The following is a 21,671-nucleotide window of genomic DNA, read 5'->3' on the forward strand; positions in this document are numbered from 1 at the left end:
CTCTCTTCTACTGGAACATATAGAGTGCCTAGGTGGTAAATGTTTCCAGATAGTTAGTTTTAGGGAACTTGTGGCTCTGTTTACTTTCTGTAATCATGCACTGATTTCTGATGTAATATATTAAGCAGCTAACAATCCAGAGTTCCTGTCCGATTCTTCCAAAAAAGAAAGCATTGGTATGTGATGCTGAAGTATTGCCCAGGTTTTAGAGTTCTCCACACAAAGATTCCTTTATTTGCCTTTATATAGATATAGGGTCAGATTAAGGCCAGTTTATGTCCCAAATATAAATGAACAATGGTGCCCTCAGTGGAAACAAAACTCTCACACCACGAGATGGAAACAAATGTGATATCTGACAACATTTTGAAATCAAATGTTTAAACTGGAATCACTCACCTTGCCAAAGAATTTTTTTTTTAAAAAAATAGCAGATTAAAGTTTAACACAACAGATTAGGATTCTGAAAAAGTCATATAAAATTGAGCACGTAAGTGAAAGGGTTAAGAGCATGATAACTGGGGGGGTGACCTCTGGGGTGCCCCTCCCTTGCATGTTGCTCTAAGCATATGCTTATTTTGCTGAAAGATTCCCCCAGGGTTGTATAAATGCATATTTTTACCTTGTTGGTGGCAACTGAAAACCAGAGTTGGTGTCTGAAAATCAGAATGACTTCAAATTAATAACTCTTTTCTCAAGTTATAGTTTGAAAGTGCATGTCTAGAAAGAGAGTTGATGTTTGCTCCTTTTATGACCTAGTCTTCTACTTTTCACAAGTATATTCTATAATATTATTAATATTATTGCTTTACTTTCAGAATTGATCTATGCCTGGATTTTCAATGAATATCCAACTTTTGTGCACCAGGATAATCGCCGCTTTGTTTCCCAAGAGACTGGGAACTTATACATAGCTAAAGTAGAGAAATCGGATGTGGGAAATTATACGTGTGTCGTGACAAACAGAGTCACAAATACCAGAGTGCGAGGGCCTCCTACGCCTTTAATCCTGAGAAATGATGGTAAGACTTCTATTACATTCTAATAAGATTCATAAGAAATGGTAAAAGGATAAAATTCTAAAGGATAATACTAAAATTTTACATTTTGTACAGATACAATGAAAAGTAATTATTAAGAATTGACCCTGAATAAGAGTCAAATTATCATTCATTTTAAATATTTGAATAATAATATGCTTGCGATGCTTTCTTAGGTAATAAACTAAATTTAACAGGACTTCTATTAGTATAAACTAGCCACAAAATTAGCAATCTAGTCTCTAATACCTAGATCTAATTCTGTAAAAGGTCGGATGCTACCCCTTCTCTGGCTTTGTGGGCATGGCTGGAAGATTTGCAGACCAAGAAGCATGGTAGCCATTGGATGGTATCAGCCCACTAGTAAGAAGGCCACTGATATGCTGCTGCTACCACCCAGAATGTCCCACCCACTCTTCCTTCCCTCATCCTGAGAGCTTGGGTGAAAATTGTAGTTAGAAATCTGCCACCTATACCCCCATTATAAGCTCATGGGCCATAAAAATCAGGTGGCGGTCCATTGAGTTCTGTAGTAGCAGTCTAAATGAACATTAAATGAAATATGATAAGATTTGAGGCTTGAAGTAGTAATGTAATATAGTAAATTTGTATGTTAAAATTAGGCATCATAAAATAGCCCTTCTATTTATAGTCTTCATTTTCCTGTTCTACATTTCCTATAATCCATCTATTTAAATGCAATTCATTCATCAATATTCATATGTTAAGGCAGTTAATATAAAGGACCACTCTTTTGGGATGCAAAAAAGTAAATTAAAGGGCAATGAATGCAAACAAAAATAATATATGTTATACGAGTATGACAGCTGTATTTGGATCCCTTTTTGAAAAACTGACATTTGCATGGCCAGTATATTTCAATATATAAGAGGAATTCGTTTCATTATATAGAGCATATGGTTATTAAATTAGTAGATTAAGTGGCAAATTCATCCATTTTTAATGTCCTGATTACATAAATAAGAACTATATAATCTAAAATGTTGGTGCTAGACCTATTGCAACACTTAACACTCCTTATAAGCAAGATGAATAACAAAAAGACAAAATTGCTATTCTTTGAGGAAAAAAAATCAAACTTAAAGAGATACTTAGACATCTCCATGGAAATATGACTTGATATCTGGAAAGTTATTAAAACTGTTATATATTACAGCTCTTGAGTAGTTGTCCCTGTTTTCGGTATCCATTCTTGAATGACTGTGCAAGACTCTAAATACTATTTATAGTATATAAATGCATTTATTTATCTATCAATAATATTTCATATCTGCATTTCATTTTTCATTCTGCTTCCAAACCAGCTTCTCAGAGACCCTAGAAAGTATAACTTTACCTGTTTCTTTGCACTTTTTTGAAAACAATATTTATGTTTCTTTTTATTTTATGGCAGATTCAAAAATAATTTCCTTAATCCATTGGTCAAGCTATTACAATATCAGGTGGCATTTTCTCCATGGGGAACTAAAATGTATCAAAACTGGACATTGCCAGGCAATGGTAAAAGTAGACTTATTGTTTTAGACAATTCCTGGATCAATATAAGACCAGTTTGTGGCTTCTGTGCCGAGATGGTGTTTATCTAATTGCCCAAGTGCAAGATAAAGGGCCATCTGTGTGGCATAGAATTTGTCAGAAAATAGTCTTTGCTCTGGTCTTTCCATAGTAAGAATTGTCTTCAAATTTAGGCTTGTCTTCCACAATCTTTTCTAAGTATACTTTCAGCCAGTCCTCAATTAGCCTGTAAGTGCTGGGAGTAATCGGAGTGCAGAGAAAGAGTAACAATGGCAACAGGGGAGCCATAGCTTTAAAAATGGCTTACAACTGATCACCCATTTCCTTCAATTGAAGTAGTTCCATTACTTTTCTCTGCAGAGAACAACTTGTTGGCAAAGTCCCTTTTTTATTTCCTGGGCAGCCTGAAATAGCAGACCTGTTTGGTGTCTCCTTTGTGCTAAAGAAAGAACCAAAACTTTAACTTTAGCTTTGTGACTACAGGGTCTCATCCAGATCAGGATTCTCTGGTGGTGTGAATGTAGACAGCTTAGCTATGTGTTTTGTGTATTATGTCAACTAACACCATTTATGGCATTAAACCATGCGCAGCCATTGAACAACCTGTTGACAAAAGATGAAAAGATATTGAAACTAAACAATGACAAGTTAATAGGGTGAATAAGAAAAGCAAGGTCTCAAGGCTGTACAAGAGATAAACATGTAGATGGAGTAAATTGAGTGGAAAATCCACAACAGGACAGCCTGCCTGGCTCATTTGAGAAACTGGAGTAAGCCAGCATTAGGCCCTGAAATAGTGCTGCCAAACTCATGGGTAAGCAAAAACAGTCAGTGAGGAACAATGCAACCTGTGTGACTATAGCATAACACAGTATCTTTGCCAGTGAGATACTGCTCTATGAAATGTGTAAGATAAGGTATAGTTATACAGAGATACAAAAATGAAACAGTCTTAGAATGTTACACAGAAACACCATAGCAATAGTCAAGAAATCAGCATTGTTGTTATACGTTGCTATCCATAGCTTAAACACTACATAATGACAGGATAAGAGATGATCCTACCCATGAAACAGATAAAGAACAAACATTTGAGGACCAGTCACCATGAAGACAATTTCATTTCAAAACAGCTGAGCAACAGCAGGACTCCTTGTTTTTTGTTCTTCAAAAGCCATTTGATCAGTGTGAATCTCTGTGTGTGAGAGAATGAATAGGAAACGTATATAATGCTTTAAGCACCAAATTACAAAGAATTGTGAAAAGGGAACATTCTCTGAGCCAGTTATAGCCTCTGTGTGTGTGTGTGTGTGTGTGTGTGTGTGTGTGTGTGTGTGTGTGTGTGTGTGATGAGTATACTTTAATCATAAAATTGTAACATATTTGATGTTGTTATGATATTTGTCTTGCGTAATATTTATTGATTCCCAAAACAGACCCGATCTTTCAGCATTGGGGGAATAAAAAAATTAAATTTCAATGTTTTGAAATTCTGAAAGCTTCTCAAACTTAGATATGTGAGGCTCCCACATAATCAGAGATTTATCTAGACGGCTCCATTGTTAGGGTGCCTTTTTTTTTCTTCACTTAGAGTTTGGTATTTGGAGTTTTTAGAAGATTTATTAGTATGGGTTTTTATATTTGCATTTGCTGTTTTTATATTTTTTTGTTTTATCAAATATTGTGGACCACCCAAAGTTATCTTTTGTGAGATGAGTGGCTATATACCCTTGATTGATAAATAAACAAATACATAAACAAACAAAAAAATAAATATGAATCTTCTTGAACTGGAAAATATCAACATGATCGTTTCTGAATATGTTAGTGGAAGTTATAGCTTATTGTAATCTTAGTGTAATTCTATGTTATTCACTCGATGTACACCTATTAGAGTAACAGTTATATGAGTTAGTTTCTAAGAAATACACATTCCATAAACAAACAAACAAATAAATGAATAAGGCAATAGGAATTGCAATAAAAACAGCACTAAATATTGATAGACTTACACATCGTATGATCTTTACTTGACATTTATTTTATACTTTGTCACGCTTCAGTTTTTGGGGTTTTTTGGTTTTTTTGGTAACTCTTGTGGCATGTCAATTTTCAACAAACAAGATAGAAAAAAAATGTTTTGTTCTTAGTTATTATTTTTTTCTTTATTCAAATTCAGTCTTGTTTTTAGCTGTTTTACTGGTTCCCTTTCTGCAGCTGAAGTAGCTTTGCATTCTGCATAGTTCTAGGGTTAACATTCCATGCAGGAGGCAGCTGCTGTTATCTGTTTCCATGGATAAAACATCAACAGATCACTTTAGAGTATAAGCCAGCCAACAGGGGAGCATCCTCCATAAGCAGTCATAATGGCTCAAAATCAAAGATGCAGGGATTCCAGCTGTCTGAAAACTGTACTTTGGAAAATGATACTTTTGAATCTTAATTCCATATTCAATGCCTTACAATTGCAGTTTTCCTATTATACTTAATCTTGAATTGATCCCTATAGGTGGACAAGAATAAATACAAAGGATGCCCCCTAAAATTTATAATGTAATGCTCATGAGTTTATTCTCTAGGAAATCACATGAACCCCTAGTGGAATCAGTTTCAGCTTATGTTGACTGAGCATAAACACAACTTCTTATGCAAACCAATATTTAGATATATTTTATTCATGCAAAAGAATGAATATGATCAGTGATTTACAAAGGCAGTAAAACCTGTATAACTCCATTGAAGATAATTTGTCTCTTGGTATTATTTGGATCTCTGGTGGCCTACAGTTCTTCATTAGGTCTTCAAAAGGCACCGATTATATTTTATTAGCACTTTGCTGTTCATAGAAAGTGTGTGTGTGTGTGTGTGTGTGTGTATACTTTCTATGAACAACAAAACGCTAATGAAGTATAATCAGTGCCTTTTGAAAACCTAATGATTGATTGATACACACACACACACACACACACACACACACACACATACACATGAGGAGATCTAATCATTGACAGATTGCTAAGAGCTACAGGCCAATTTTTTCTCTAGCCAATAAATGGGAGACGAAGCCCTCACTGAGTGGCTGTTAGGTCCTCTTTGAAGTTAATAGATAAACTGTCATGTAATGATATATAAAATGCTCCCAGTTAACTCTGGAATACTTGAGAATATGAACTGCAGAAATCAACCCAGTTTAGCATCTATTTTATATTCACAGGAGTGATGGGTGAATATGAGCCAAAAATCGAAGTGCAATTTCCAGAAACGGTTCCATCTGCCAAAGGAACAACTGTGAGGCTGGAGTGTTTTGCACTGGGAAAGTAAGTTTTTGCCAACCACACAGTGATACTGAAATTATTTTCAGACAGTTACACAGTCTACCAAATTGGGAGATTTTTGTTTGACACAATTTATGTTTGCTCCAGGACCCTTTCAACAAATTGCTCATTTTCCAGTGCTATACAAATTGTCACTTCAAATGGTATAATCTTCCTGGAATCAAATTAAAGATCTACCTGCTTTATTACATCTAATCCATCAACCATTTAATCTAATAACAAAAGTTATTGATGTATGATCCTTTTCTAGATAGGCCACACAAACCAATTCAAAATATTATATAAATTGGATGCACAAAATAAATATTGAGGACCTGATGAATTGTATGCTAAAAATAACTTTGCAGAATTCCACACCAGTGAGAAAATTCAGTGTCAGAAATTAACACAAAAATGATTTATTATAAGGGAACTATAGTGCTGTTTGTCTACAATACAGACCTGGTATGTTGTGTCCCATTTCGATAAATCAATTCAGAATGTCTCCTTTCATGGTTATGCTTGATGGATCTATGATCTGTAATAAAAAATCAAATTCAGTGTATTCTATCACCTGCTGTTAATAAAATCAGAGACTTTCATTTTTGTAGCCTGTCATTGAGCTCCTAAACATATCATCTGGACAAATACATGATTGTTAGTTTAATTCCACAATATTGTCTTATATATGTAATGAAATTTAAAGTATATTTAATCACAATAATCTGTTTATACTTCTATTTATACATTTTGAAACAATTTAGGTGAAATCAAGTTTTTATTACAATTTAAATTAATCATTGGTGACTTAGTGCCACTGCTTCAAGTAGATCTATTCTATGTAGAATCTTATATATACAAAATAGCCAATTTTATGACAGGAATAAAACTTGTAAGTATGTTTTCAATGGAAAGGATACTTATCGTATTTCTGCAGGTGCTTAGCCCTACTCCTAGTCACCAGTTTGTCCAACTCTGAAATATGTTCCATCATATCCCACACTTATTACTATATTTCAAATTTCTCTCTCAGCAAGGTTGCATTTATATTTTGTAGCCTGTCATTAGTTTCTTATTGGAGAAGCTGGTCCATATTTTATAGGTTACAGGTTTCAAATAAGTTGAATGATGGATTAGGGATAGATTTTGGAAAAAAAATTATTCTGTTTGAAAAAGGCAATAGATATCTTTATGTCCAAATATATCACATTTCTGTTTATTGGAAAAATGTTATTATAGAAATGTTTAATTAATGTTATATGTCCCCAGAAAGAATAAAATAAATGCAGAATTGTATATGTAGTGGATAGAACCCTCTCACATAAATGTCAGCAAAGTACAGGCCCACAGGACATGCCCATTGGACACACCACTAAATATTTTGAGCTATGTGATTATAGGCAAAAATCATGACAAAGATAAAGATACATGACAATACATGTATACATGTCATTTAAAATTACATAGTCTTTACCATCATATTTCCCCCTTTATTGTTCATAAATAGCCCAGTTCCTACAATCAGCTGGAGAAGAACAGATGGAAAGCAAATCCCCAAAAAAGCTCGGAGACACAAATCAAGCAGCATTCTCGAAATCCCCAACTTTCAGCAGGAAGATGCTGGCATGTACGAATGCGTAGCTGAAAATGTGAGAGGAAAGAACGTGGCCAGAGGCCAGCTAACATTTTATGGTATCCAGATTATTTATTTACCTGATTTTCATTATAGCTGAGGCCAAAATGCGGTAAATGCTTTGTTGCAATGTCAATGTTGATATTTCTCTTCACATTTTCTATTGTAAATAGGTTTGCTCAGCAAGTGTAATTTTACATAAAATAAAAACCTCTGAGACAGGCATATTGATTGAGGCTATGAAGTGTGGAAGAAGTAAAACGTATGTCATGAGACAGAAATTGGCCTAGTAAAAAAACCCAAAATGCTATTGTAAAGCAATTTATTCTGTTTTTCTTCATCATCTGTTAGAAAACATGCTGTTTTGAATAATCTTGGCAGTTCTGCCTTTAAACAAAATTAGGACTGCTTGTTTATTTCATTGCTCAAATCCTTATTTCTGACTGATCTTTCATTGGTACCAGGTTTTCATGTCAAGATCCAAATGTTACTCTTATACCAACTTTTATTAATCAAGTACTTGTTATGATGAAAAGCTAATGAACTCTATATCTATCTTAAAGTTATGGTAGAACTCATTTCAGCAGTCCAGGATATTATAAGATGCTTATGACACGAACATACAAATGTTTGTGTTGTGAAAGTAAGTTAAGGGTAAAAACAGGCCTCAAGGCCAGATATGTTTCATCCCTCCCAGCTAAAAATGGCATTAGAAGGTTTTCTATAATCTGAAGCTATTTCTTCCCCTCCTTTCCAAAAGGAAAGAACTGTATATGTATTTAGCCTATTGAAGTTTAGCTTACCTATTTTATCTCTAATTTTAAAGAAATTAGAGATAAAATTTGCTAAAACTGTTGGATAGCCAATAGCTTTATACAGAAGAAATAATGAATGAAAAAGAAAACAGCCAGAAATATTTTTTAAAAAGGATTCTTCAGGTTGGTTCTTGTGTGAAAAATGGGCATGCTTTATTTTGGAAATAATTTATTTATTTTTTATTTATTTATTTTGATTTATCAAACTCTTACAAGATAATAGGTATAAGTGTATACATAGTTCTGAATACATGAAATGGGTACATATAAGAAAAATAAAAGAAACAATAGGACAGGGACAGTAGGCACATTGGTGCGCTTATGCACGCCCCCTACAGACCTCTTAGGAAAGGGGTGAGGTCAATAGTAGACAGTCTAAGGTTAAAAGTTTGGGGGTTTGGGGAAGAAACCACAGAGTCAGGTAGAGTATTCCAGACATTGACCACTCTGTTGCTGAAGTCATATTTCCTGCAATCAAGTTTGGTGCAATTAACCTTGAGTTTGTATCTATTGTGCGCTCTTGTGTTGTTATGATTGAAGCTGAAGTATTCATTGACAGGTAAGTCATTGCAATGTATGATTTTATATACCATACTTAGATCAGATCGAAGACGGTGTAATTCAAGGTTTTCTAGGTCTAGAATTTCAAGTCTGGTGGCATAAAGTATTCTACAATGAGTAGAGGAGTGGAGAACTCTTCTTGTGAAATATTTCTGGACTTTCTCAACTGTGCTAATAATCAGATACGTAATGTGGGTTCCAGACTGATGAGCTGTATTCGAGTATTGGTCTAGCAAATGTTTTGTATGCTCTAGTTAGTAGTGTGATATTACCAGAGAAAAAGCTATGTAGGATTAGGTTAACAACTCTTAATGCCTTTTTGGCTATGTAGTTACAGTGGGCTCTAGCTCTTAGATCATTAGAGATGAGTATTCCAAGGTCGTTTACAGAGCTTGGATCATCAAGAAGGTCTTGACTATTCAGCTTGTATTTTATTTTCTGATTTTTTTGCCAATATGTAAGACAGAGCATTTATTTGTTGATATTTGAAGTTGCCATTTGCTTGACCATTCTTATACATAGTAGAATACTATGTAGAATACCTTATGCCACCAGACTTGAAATTCTAGAACTAGAAAACCTTGAATTACGCCGTCTTCGGTCTGACTTAAGCATGGTATATAAAACCATACATTGCAATGTCCTACCTGTCAATGAATACTTCAGCTTCAACCATAACAACATAAGAGCACACAATAGATACAAACTCAAAGTAAACCGCACCAAACTTGATTGCAGGAAATACGACTTCAGCAATAGAGTGGTCAATGTCTGGAATACTCTACCCGACTCTGTAGTCTCTTCCCCAAACCCCAAAAACTTTAACCTTAGACTGTCTACTATTGACCTCACCCCTTTCCTAAGAGGTCTGTAGGGGGCGTGCATAAGCGCACCAACGTGCCTACCGTCCCTGTCCTATTGTTTCTCTTATTCTTTTATTTTTCTTATATGTACCCATTTCTTGTATTCACAACTATGTATACACTTATACTTATTATCTTGTAAACAATTGGCAAATCAAATAAATAAATAAATAAAATAAAATAGTCAAGGTCTTTTTGAAGGGTAGCAGTATTGTCTGTGGTATTAAACAGCTTTACATCATCAGCGAAGAGAACGCAGTTGCTCTTAATATGATCACAGAGGTCATTTATGTAGAGTATGAAGAGAGTTGGTCCTAGAACACTGCCTTGGGGGACATCACTGTTGACAGGTACAGAATTTGATAGGACATTCCCAATTTTGACCATTTGTTGTCTGTTTGACAGGAATGCTTCTATCCAGTTATGCAGTTGCCCAGAGATACCATAAGATTTTGTTTTAGGAGTAGTTTGTTGTGTACCACTGAATCAAAGGCTTTACAGAAGTCTATGTAGATTGCGTCTATTGCTTTGCCCTGATCGAGTTATGTAGTCCATATGTTTTTGCAGTGTAAGAGTTGCAGATTGCAGGATAGTTTTTTTCTGAAACCAAATTGTTTATTAGAGAGTAGGTTGTTTGTCTCTAAGTGGAGGATAATGGATTGGTTAATAATTGATTCCATGACTTTACAGGTGACACAGCATAAGGAGATTGGTCTGTAATTTTCAACTAGGCTGGGGTCTCCCTTTTTGAAGATGGGGATGACTGTGGCTTGTGACCATAGGTTAGGCAAGGAGCTGGTCCTGAAAGATTTTTCAAAGATTATGCTTAGAGGTTCTGCTATGGCAGTGGATAGCCTTTTTAAGAAGTAGGCACATATTCCATCCGGTCCAATAGATAGAGATGGTTTTAGATTGCGTAGTGCATTATTGTTTGCGTAGTAAATTACTTGTAGTGCTTTTTCAACATTGTCTTCTGTAAAATTGATATGTATTAGATCATTGAGCCAAAGAATGTATTAAAGAGGTTGGCTTTAATGGTGTCGTCGTTGCAGTCTTTTCCATTAGGTCCTATCAGGGGTGGGATGGACCTTGAGTCTTTTAGTTTGTTGTTTACAAAATTGTAAAAAGCGTGGGTGGAATTGGTGCATAGAAGGTTTTCCTCTTGTTTAATGTGATAATTGATGCATTCAGTCTTTATCTGGTGGCATAAATTTTTGTATCGGATTTTGAAGTTGGCAATGTGACCAGATTTGTTTTTCCGCCAGAGTGATCTCTTTTTGGATTGAAGTTTCCTTATTGTTATGGATAATCTGTTGGTTTTTTTTGGTTTTTGTTTTGGGAGTTGTTATTGGTACATATAGTTTGATGACTCTTTTGACTTGAAGTAAAAATATGTTGTAATGGTCTTCAACAGTATTGCATCCAGTGAATAGAGATTGCCAATCAAGGAATGAGAGATCGTTGTCTATAAGATCATAGTTGCCTTTTTTGAAGTTATAATTGGGGATTACATCATTGTGATGATTTTTGTGTGGGCGTATGTTGAGACAAAATCAATCATATTGTAGTCACTGTTGGAAAAGGGTTCTTTAGTTTGTATTCCATAAATTAAATTCAAACTATTGCAGAAGATGAGATTAAGGCAATTGTTAAGTCTAGTATTGTTAGTTACTAGTTGTTCCAGTCCCAGATTTGTAACACCATTGTAGAAGGTTGCATGTATGGGTTCAGTTGTACATTCATTTAGGGTCCACTTAATATGAGGTAGATTGAAGTCACCAAGAAAGATAAAAGTGCGAGGGCAGGATGTTGCCCATGTTAGTAGTGAATTTAGCTTGTTTACATGTTCAATATCATAATCAGGGGCTCTGTAACATAGTAAGAATCGAAATGTGATATTTAAGGATAGTTCACAGATGATGGTCTCAGGAAGAACAAGCTCCTGGGTAACTTGGATGATATAATGTGTAAGCTTGTCTATAGCTAAGTGTCTCCTTCCATTATGGAGAAAGAGCAAGTCAGGTAAGGATTTGAATTACACAGGTTAGAGTAAAAGAAAGAAAAATAAGATTAAACTGAGGAAAACAATGATAGAAAACAAGGAAATGTCTACCTGACCAACATGAGGGATGTTACATACAGAAATGCAAAGCTTGCTTTAGAGGTGAGATAAGAACATTAAACCTCTCTACTAGAATTTTTCAACTTCCACTCTTCAAAATCAGTGGATGTAAAGGCACAGAAAAGGGTGTGTGTGGCTGAAATCCAAAGAAAATCAAACATTTGCAAGATTATTATTTTTTTTTGCTAAAATTGGGCAATGTAATTTCAGAAGTTCCAAGAACACAAAAACAAAAGCCAAACTTAGATATGCCTGAGGAAATAAGGAATTTTCTCATTCTCTTACAATTTTTGCATTGTTTTTTTTTTTAAACCTGATACATACTTGTTTTCAAGGGCAATTCCCATTGACCCCAGTGGAGGATTGCTTTGAAAAGCAAAGAACATTAGAAAGGCTTTAGGAGTAGAACTACAATTTCAGCTTGAAAGAATCATAATCAGGAAGTACTTACTTACCGGGATGTATACCTGTCAGATTAGCAAGCCACTTAAATAATGGGTTGATAACATCCATAGGCAGTTTGAAAACATGTTTGTGACATTTATAAGTAGCTTGAAAACCAAACTAAAGAGTGCTCAGAAACAACTCCTTATAAAATCAGACTGTGATGCTAAAAGTGATACCATAAGATTCATTTCTGGATCCAATACTCTTTAACATTTCATTAATGACTAATAATCACAAAGTGATGGGAAAAACTCAAAAGTATAGGATGGGGAATATCTGGCTTTATAACAATTTGAAGGACCTCCAAATTGGAATTGATCTGAACCTTAATTTGAGTTACTAGAAACCCTGCAGTAAGCAAAAAGGTAAATGCAGTTTTAGATGTATACTTTCCAAATCACAGAAAGTAACAGTTTTATTTTGTTTTCCATTGATTGGATTAAAGATTCAGACAAACTGGTACAGAAAAGACCTCCACCATTCTAGCTTCCTTTCCTTCCTATTCTTAATTCAGAAGTCTTAATTTCAATGTTTATAAATGCCAAAAAGGAGCTACCATTTTGCAAAATGCAAAATCTTGCCAAAAGGGGGGGAAGAGTGGTCAAGTTAAAATAGACCCGAAAGAATAACATTTTAATGATCAATTTGGACCAATAAATAATTTTGTCCTAGTTGGAATAGCAATGCTTACAACTTACACCAAATTTAGCCCACTGGCAATGCAACCCTCCAGTTTCATTTTTCTCATTAGTTTCACAGCCAGTCTTTTAGTAACCATCATTGAGAATGTCTAGGAACATATTTCTTTTCATTTATTGAGACTGCATGAGATTGATCAAAGGCATCCATCATTACAGCATTTTTTTTTTAGCTTTGAATGCCTTCATGATTTCTTTCTCCATGGAAATTGTACCATAAAATTGCTCGTTTTCAGCCATATGGCTAGGATGCCAATTCTGTGTCTCCAGCTTTGGATGAATTTTAGGCCTAGCACTGCTACTCACAAAGGTGCCACAAAGATTGTTTTTCTTCTCCGATGTCTTCAGACTTAAAGATATTATGAAATCTGATCTTTCCCTAGAATATAAATGAGTTACTATAGTATTCTAAAGTTTTACTTTTTCACTTTAGTATTTTTTTTTTATTGTTGATGTGAATAACACTTTTTTTTCATGCAGGCCAAATTTCATCTTTTATACTATAGTTATAAATAAATGACACTAACCCAAATTCTAGTTTTAGTCTCCTTAAACTTAAAAGTCAGTGACAAAGATTTGTATTTCAGCTAGAACTACAGTGGGAACGCTTATGAGTCCCATGGAAATGATTTGAGCTAATTTTGGAAGACCTGATCCTGAACTTTTGAAACTGCATCAAGAGTGATTTTGAACGACTGCAATTGTATACATTCCAAAAGGGGGAAAAAACTGATTGCATCTCTAGCCAGAGCTTCAGAAAAGTCAAAGTAGCTCATTCTACATTCCTTTGGTGTGAATGTGTGCATAATGAGAGTATTGAACATTATGAAGTGTGACTGATATGGTAAAATTTTCTGTGAGCACAGTGTATATAAATTGAGACACTGTGAAGCAATCAAGTACCATGAACAGAATGCTTTTTAGTATTTAATTTAGTAGCAGATCAGAAAGTAGAGAGATAGTAGTGTTATTTCAAAAAGCTAAAGTCTTGCTGGACTGTTGCCATACGAAAAGATCCTTTACCTAAACATTAAATGTCCACTTTTAGGCTGCCTAAACACTATTGGTCAATTAATTTTGCCTAACGTTCATATACTTGTAAGGAAGACATAACAATATTGATTCAAGTCAAGGCATGATTAAGGTCACCACAAAAATCTTATTAGCTGTCTGTCAGCAATCAGACATAAAACTTATTTTACTCTTTAACATTGCCATTCCTCCTCCTTGCAGGCTAATTTTTAAATCATTTTAATAGATCATGTTTATTTTTAACAAACAAGAGAGACCAATGGCCCTTGGCTTTTCTTGATTGCAGAAGATTAAACAAATTGAATAAATAAATACCTGGCTTAATGGAGCCAAGTAAACAAGAAGAAAGTGAAACCCAAGTATTTTAAAGCAGAATTTCTATAGTACACTAGCCAATTCCAAGGAAGATAAAAAATAAATTAAATTTTGTGAGAGTCCATAGATGCAAAATAACAATTCAGTCCAAAATTAAGATGATAATACAAAATTATAATAATCAAATTAGTTGTGAACAAAAGGTCTTAAACTTTTCTTTATGATATATTTTTCTTGTTGCTTGCATCTGTCTAGCATGTGATAAAAAGTGTTATGAGTATTGTTAAGAGTTACAGAACTATTAAAATGTATTTTTGTTGTTTGAGAATTATTGTTATCCAACAAGAAATGTTGAAAACAGAGATGGATTTAAAATTATAGCTTCATGTTGATAAAATTTAAGTTGTTAATTTGGCATTCTTTTATCTGGTTAAATACAGATGTAATAATATAAAATATCCAGTTTATTGGAGACCTCTGCTGGTATTATACATATATCCTCATATTTTTGTTATGGATTACAAATATTTATATGGACCTTAATTATTTCCCATTTTATAGAATAATTAATTGTCTAGTTGTTTTAAAATACCCCATATTATTCATCAGGATTTGTGTTGCTTGCAATCAAGGTAATGATAGTCTTTTAATTTTAAGATACATGTTTCCGAAACCTACTTTATATTATTTACCTGCAAATAGTTAGATACAGTGTATAATGGAACTATAAAATATAACCAACCACAAGAGTAGCCATGTAAATCCACAGGAAAAAAAAAGTCTGTTGATTTTAAAGTGGCTTGATTTTGCCCATTTATTTACAATTCAGATTCACAGAAAGTATTTTCTGATTTTGTTCTAAGTTCTACTTTGACCTTATGAGTAGTACAGTGGCCTAGAGGTAGAGCTCTTGCCTCACAATTAGGAGCCTGTGAGTTCAATCCTAGGTAGAGGCAGATATTCCTCTCTCTGGGGATGATGAGAATATATATCTGCTGAATATAACTCTGCATTGGCAACAGGAAGGGCATCCAGCCAGTAAACACTTAGCTCCATTCAGTTGCCCATATTCCACCCCACAAGGAATTATGCAGTCATTAAAAGAAGATGACTTAATTTGATCCTATGATTGTGTATTTTCACAATTCTTATCGCTGTTTTTGGGTTTGCACAATCCAATTTAATTTTTTATCACATTTAAACTGCTGTTTTCTTCTAATGCTAAATTAGTTTTTACTATTTTTTTCCACATCCATACTACTCTTCTATTGTTTATGTTTGCCTGTACAAATTATAATTTTGAGATTGAAACAACTGTTGAAAATAACAGTTTAATAAACACAACAGTTTAATAAACACATTCTGTTACTTACAACCTAAATATAGCCTCGCAAATCATTTTTCAAGGGGCTCTATTGTTGTCTTAATATTTCCAGTTTAATAATAATATTCTAAAGGATTTGATCCATGTATGATATATTGCAATATAGATTTCAGAGGGAGCTTTATTCCCCCTCATATAATGAAATATTTTGTACTTTTGTGCACTCTTTATCTTGCAAATCATATGCATAACAAAAAAATTATCTGTAGAAATAATTGACATGTATAGATAACGTTAATAAAGCAAGACAAATGTTTACTGGTTCAACAGATTTGGTTTTTTCCCCTCAGATATCTCAGAGATTCTGCTTTATTGCATTATTACAAATATCATTATAGATTATTAGATTAATTGCTTGTATACAGTAGATATACCCATGAAAGCCAGTTTGGGACAGTGGTTAAGGCACCATGTTAGAAACCAAGGGAATGTGAGTTTTAGTCCCAACTTAGGCACAAAACCAGCTAAGTGAACTTGGCCAAACATTCTCTCTTAGTCCTAGGAAGAGAGCAGTGGTAAGCTACTTTAAAAATCTTGCCAATAAAACTGCAGACTTGTCCAGCCAGTTAGCAGGCATCAAAGCTGATATACCCAGGTTAAACAATCCCACTACACCATTGCAGTCTTCATGCTGTATATCTTCAATGTATAGAAGTGACTAAAGTCATTTTTTTAAGATTATATATAAACTGTTTTCATGGAAAAATAGCAATCTGACCTTAAGCTCACATTTCTTTTCTTTAAGAAAAGCATCCATTGGAATAGATTTATTTGTACAATCATAGAAGAGAAGAAATAAATGTTACTCAGATAAATACCCCTGTACTCTTCCTTACAGCTCCTCCCAACTGGAATCAGAAAATAAGTGATATTCAGGTGGCTATAGAAGAAAGTATCTATTGGGAATGTAAGGCAAATGGCAGACCGAAGCCTTCTTATAGCTGGCTGAAGGATGGTGAACTTCTTCTCCCTCAGGTACAAGCAATCTTCCAAATATGGATGCTCTGAGGTTGGGGATTAAGTTGCAAGGATTTGTTTTCAACATTACTAAAAAATAAAAACAGCAGAAACCACATAGTCTTAAGGTTCCATCTGTCCCATTGCAAGACTTGTTGTCGTGCTGAGTGAATGTCACAAGATTACCTTGAGCTTTCCATATAGTTAAAACAATGTCATTCAAGTCATACTTTTTGAAAGACAAGAATCACTCTGGAGCACCTAATTTTCAACCAATGTTCAGCAAATGTTAGGTATTTAAGTGCCATTTTCTCCCTTTGACAAACATTTCACAGAATCAATTGGAACTGAGAAGCTGTGGGATTCCTTTCCAGGGCATATTTGCTTTGAGGAGAAGAAAGATACATAAAATGGCTGCACATTTTTCAATTGCTGTGACGCCACAGGCAAACGAAATATCGCCTGGAACAAAACCTCTCTTAAGTGCTAACTGTGAAAAGCAAAAATGGGAATATAGCTATTCAGGCTATAAACCTTTTTTCCTCTCCTGTTTTTTAGCATGTAAGTTTTAATTGAACTTTATGGAATGTAAACAAGCTCTCTAGTCTGTATCCGTTTCACTTCTATGGACCTCTGCTGACATGGCCAAGGAGGGAATTGACTTACCATTAGCAGTGTCACACAGAACTATCTAAGGATTAATGAGCTATAGAAAGAAAGGAAAAGATTTCATCGGCGCCCGTCTATTTCTAATCTCACCAAAGGAGATCATTCCAGCCCTTGATTGTCTCAATTTTAAGGGCAAAAACTAAACAAATTGCAAATTGCTGTCACCTGCATGTTGTGAAACTGTTGTTGCCTAGATTCAATAAAATAAAGACTATACAACATTACATTTCAACTCCACCTGTGAGAAGGAGCCCAACATCTTTTAAAGATTATATTTGTTACATGTTAAGATTTGCTAAAACACACATTCCTATTGTGTAGAGAAGCACTCTGCTGCTTTTATTGTTGTTGTTGGTATTGTGAGTTCTTTATCCTTTAGGCTGAACCCTGATTGCCCATTCTTTTGTGCCATGTGCTAATGTGACTTTCTTCATGCTGATCACTAGCAGATGGTTCTGAATTTAAACCACATTAAACTGAAATAAGGGTTATTAAAAGATTATTATTTATATCTTTGGGGTATAAAAATTTTAATCTAGTGGGGTGCATACAACTGCTTTGCCCCACTGAACCTGCTTACTTTCCCATTAACCTTCAAGGGAAAAGAAAGCTGAATTTCTAAAGAATATGTCAGGCTGAGTTAGGCTATAACATGCCATAGGACCACTGTAGTTTTAGATTCAGGTAAATGGGCTTCAAAGAATTATTAATCAAAAATAGTTCAGATGCCCCATTACTGAGAACAAGAACGAACTTTTGTATTAATCACAATTCAGTATTGCTTTTCCCCTTTAAGATGATTTGAATTTTGTTAGCAAAGATTCCATTACACCAATTATTTATGAATTTGGTTTTTTTTTCAACTTTAGTATTGACACCACCTACCTGTTTGACATTTAAAGTAATGTCATTGCAGGAATATATAAATGCCTAAGAACATTTTTTTTTACATTTATGTTATTCATTTAACTATTTTGCAGGAAAGACTTCAGATAGAACATGGAACACTTACCATTCCCAGCGTGAATCTCTCCGACACTGGCATGTATCAATGTGTGGCAGAAAATAGATATGGAGTCATCTATGTCAGCGCAGAACTGAGCGTAATTGGTGGGCTCCTTTTACTTAAAAGCTATTGAAAAGTTTCTATTGCATTAAATTGTTTTATTACCTCTAATAAAGTCATTAATTAATGTAATATTAACTAAATTGCAGAAAAGTTGATCCAAAGCATTTTTTGAAAGTTAGTGGGAATGATTGCTTCTATATGTGAAATGTTTTATATCATATTTTACTACTATTTATTTTTAGAACAACGATTTGCTTCTTTGCAACAAAAGAAGTTTATTGTATATTATTATCTAACATAAAGATGGACATGTGGGATCCACTGCATGTGAACACAGATACAAACACATATACAAACTCAGTTTTAGAACATATGCTGACATTTGATTAATGTGATACACATATCTATAGTTTCCCCTTTTCTATTTTATTTGTTTGCTTGCTTATCTTTTTTGTTTGTAGTTTTTATGGAATCTTTCTTTCTTCTTTCTTTTCTTCTTTTCTTCTTTCTTTTCTTTTTTCCTTTCCTTTTTTCTTTTCTTTCTTTTTGCATTTTGCAATTATTTTATTACTTACTGTAAAACTTTCTAATAACTCAATAATAAAAGATTTGAATTGATTATATTTAATTCACTTAAAAACAATTATTTGATTGTTCCCTGTGTATAGCAATTATTAATCAGTCTCTTCTGTTGCATTCATAAACACAATTTTAATATTAAATTATAGATACGATGACAACTTTTAGAGATGCTTAAGAGTTGCATATAGCCTTATGGTCTCTGTTCTATCTTTATGTGATTACTGAAGCCTGAGTTGAGTGTAGTGTTTATCTGGACAGCAATAATTCAATGATGGATTATTAAACGACTAGAGTAAAACCTCAACAGGTTCTGGCAAGGGATCAATTGACACTTTAGTGGATTTATCCTAATTGGGCAAGATCTTTTTTATCTAATTTATCTAACTGGGCAAGGACAAGATCTTTTCTTACAACCTGGTGAGTTTGTTTTACATGCTTTGAAATACCAAACAAGAATTATTGTAATTTTGTGTCTGCATATTTGCAAATTGTTTGAAATATTTATCCTGCTATAGCTAAAAATGATACTGGAGGATGGGAGGATCAGCAAAAATGGACCCATCTGGGTAGAGTTTGATCACGGAATTGGTTCTCTGCACACTTCAAATATGATCCATAAAAGGGATCATATCCCTCTATCCCCTAAAGTGGTTTGACTTTTTTCAGACTTCTTTGTGAATCCCCAAAACAGCTCTGCTGCTTAAAGAGTCAGGATGACTTTATTTAATTTATTCCTTAAAATAATAGCACCTCTTTATTTCCTAAAAAGAGCGGTGCTATTTTAAGGAATAGCAGAGAGGTCCTGTTGTCATACAGCAGGGGTGTCGAACCTTGGCAACTTTAAGACTTGTGGACTTCAACTCCCAGAATTCCTCAGCCAGCAAAGTTCACCTGGGAGTTGAAGTCCACAAGTCTTAAAGTTGCCAAGGTTGGACACTCCTGTCATACAGCATCCAAAACTTCTTAGGTGACAATTTATTCCAAATGATTTTTGAAGCCTTCAGAACATGAAAGGTTTTTTAGAAGGCTTTAGTGCAATTATGGCAAACCTTTTGGGCTTGGAGTGCCAAAATTCAGAAAATGCTAACTTCTTGTATTTGGGGGAGAATAGTTGTGGCCTAGTGCAAGTAAATGCTGGTATGTCAACCATTGACATGTTTGTCATAGACTCGCCACTATTATGTAAGCACATAATATGTAAATTTTATGTAAATTTTCTGCATTTGGCCACAAACAATCTATCTACCAGTTGTTTAAGAATCATTTGAGAAAACGATTGCTAGGATGGGCTTCAGCATGAGTCCGAAATCTCAGGTGAATAAAAAATTCTGGTCCCAGTGACTGACCCAGATTGGATCCTTTAATATGTCTCATTTTTAAAAGAAATTTTAAAAATTTTATCTGCTCAGAAGATTTAAAATCAATACAAAAGATCTGAGCCCGCTGGCTCATTCTGCAACCTCACTTTATTAATTTTACCCTCTTTTTGCTTTTACGCCTATTAACAATTGTTAAATATGGTTGTGTTACTTGTGCCGCTGTGAGAAACCTATTAGGTGAAACAAACCTAAGATTCAATAAAAAGGCCACCATGTCAATACCATACAGAGAACAGCCCAAAGCAGCGGTCACCAACCGGTGGGCCGTGGCCCACTGGTGGCTGTGGAAAATTTTTGGTGGGCCACAGAATGGCCCCCAAAATCAATTAATCTGGGCCACGTAGTTCATGCGCCTCCCGGCTCTCCAAGGGATCGTGGAGTCAGGCCCCTGAGATGCACGCGCCAACCAGCTCCTACACCCGCTGTCAGCTCTTCCCCATTAGTTCTCTAGCTTTGAATTGCTCCTGGCTCTTTCCTCTTTCCCCCCGCCCACATGCAGGCAGGAAAGGAAAGGGAGACGGAGCCGTGCACAGATGCCAAGATGCTCTCAATCTTACATGGGAAAAGACCCGAACACGCCAAGACTTGCATACCTGTACCCGTGAAAATCTACGAAAACATATGTGTGTGTGTGTGTGTGTTTGTTTGTTTTCGTGGGTATTTATATGTATGGTATTCAGCTTTGTTCGGGTATTTTCCCACGTCATTATACTTGTGCTTTTAAAGTTGTAGCAACGTTTTGGCAGAAACTTAAGAAAACATATGTGTATATATATAAAAATATATTAATTTTTTTATACACATAAAAAATATATTAAATATATTAGCTTTTTAAAAAAATTCGTATTAGTGGTCCTCGGGATTTAAAAGTATGAGTTTGGTGGTCCCTGAGATCCAAAAGGTTGGCGACCCTTGGTCCAAAGCATACAGAGAAGTTCCTTGAGGATGGGCTTCAGCATGAGTCCGAAATCTCAGGTGAATAAAAAATTCTGGTCCCAGTGACTGACCCAGATTGGATCCTCTAATATGTCTCATTTTTAAAATTTTGAGTAGATTTTTAAGTTTGAAAAAGAATGTTCAGCAGCATAAATTTTATCTGCTCAGAAGATTTAAAATATTTAAAATATTTCATAAGCAGAATTTTAATTTTTGCTCATTTTTTTTAAACCAATAGATGTTTTCAGGGAAAAACACATCTTTCCACTTCTTTGGGAAGGAAGAGCAATAGAGTTCAGCAAAATAGGATCCATACTGG

General features: G+C 34.6%; 1 protein-coding gene across 5 annotated transcripts in view; it reads left to right on the plus strand.

The window, feature by feature from the left end:
* The window catches only part of LOC113418127 (contactin-4-like), a 356,259-nt gene that overhangs the window by 216,180 nt on the left and 118,408 nt on the right, over positions 1-21,671 (plus strand). For all 5 annotated transcript variants that reach the window (XM_087954600.1, XM_087954599.1, XM_087954602.1 and 2 more), the window contains exons 6-10: positions 819-1,022; positions 5,791-5,893; positions 7,398-7,582; positions 16,599-16,735; positions 18,367-18,496. In XM_087954600.1, coding sequence (XP_087810726.1) covers positions 819-1,022; positions 5,791-5,893; positions 7,398-7,582; positions 16,599-16,735; positions 18,367-18,496 — 759 coding nt within the window. The remainder of the gene's footprint in view (positions 1-818; positions 1,023-5,790; positions 5,894-7,397; positions 7,583-16,598; positions 16,736-18,366; positions 18,497-21,671) is intronic.

This window comes from Notechis scutatus, chromosome 2 (assembly GCF_049901735.1).
Source record: "Notechis scutatus isolate UNSWTSFEM ecotype Mainland chromosome 2, rNotScu1.2, whole genome shotgun sequence".
Classification (NCBI taxonomy): domain Eukaryota; kingdom Metazoa; phylum Chordata; class Lepidosauria; order Squamata; family Elapidae; genus Notechis; species Notechis scutatus.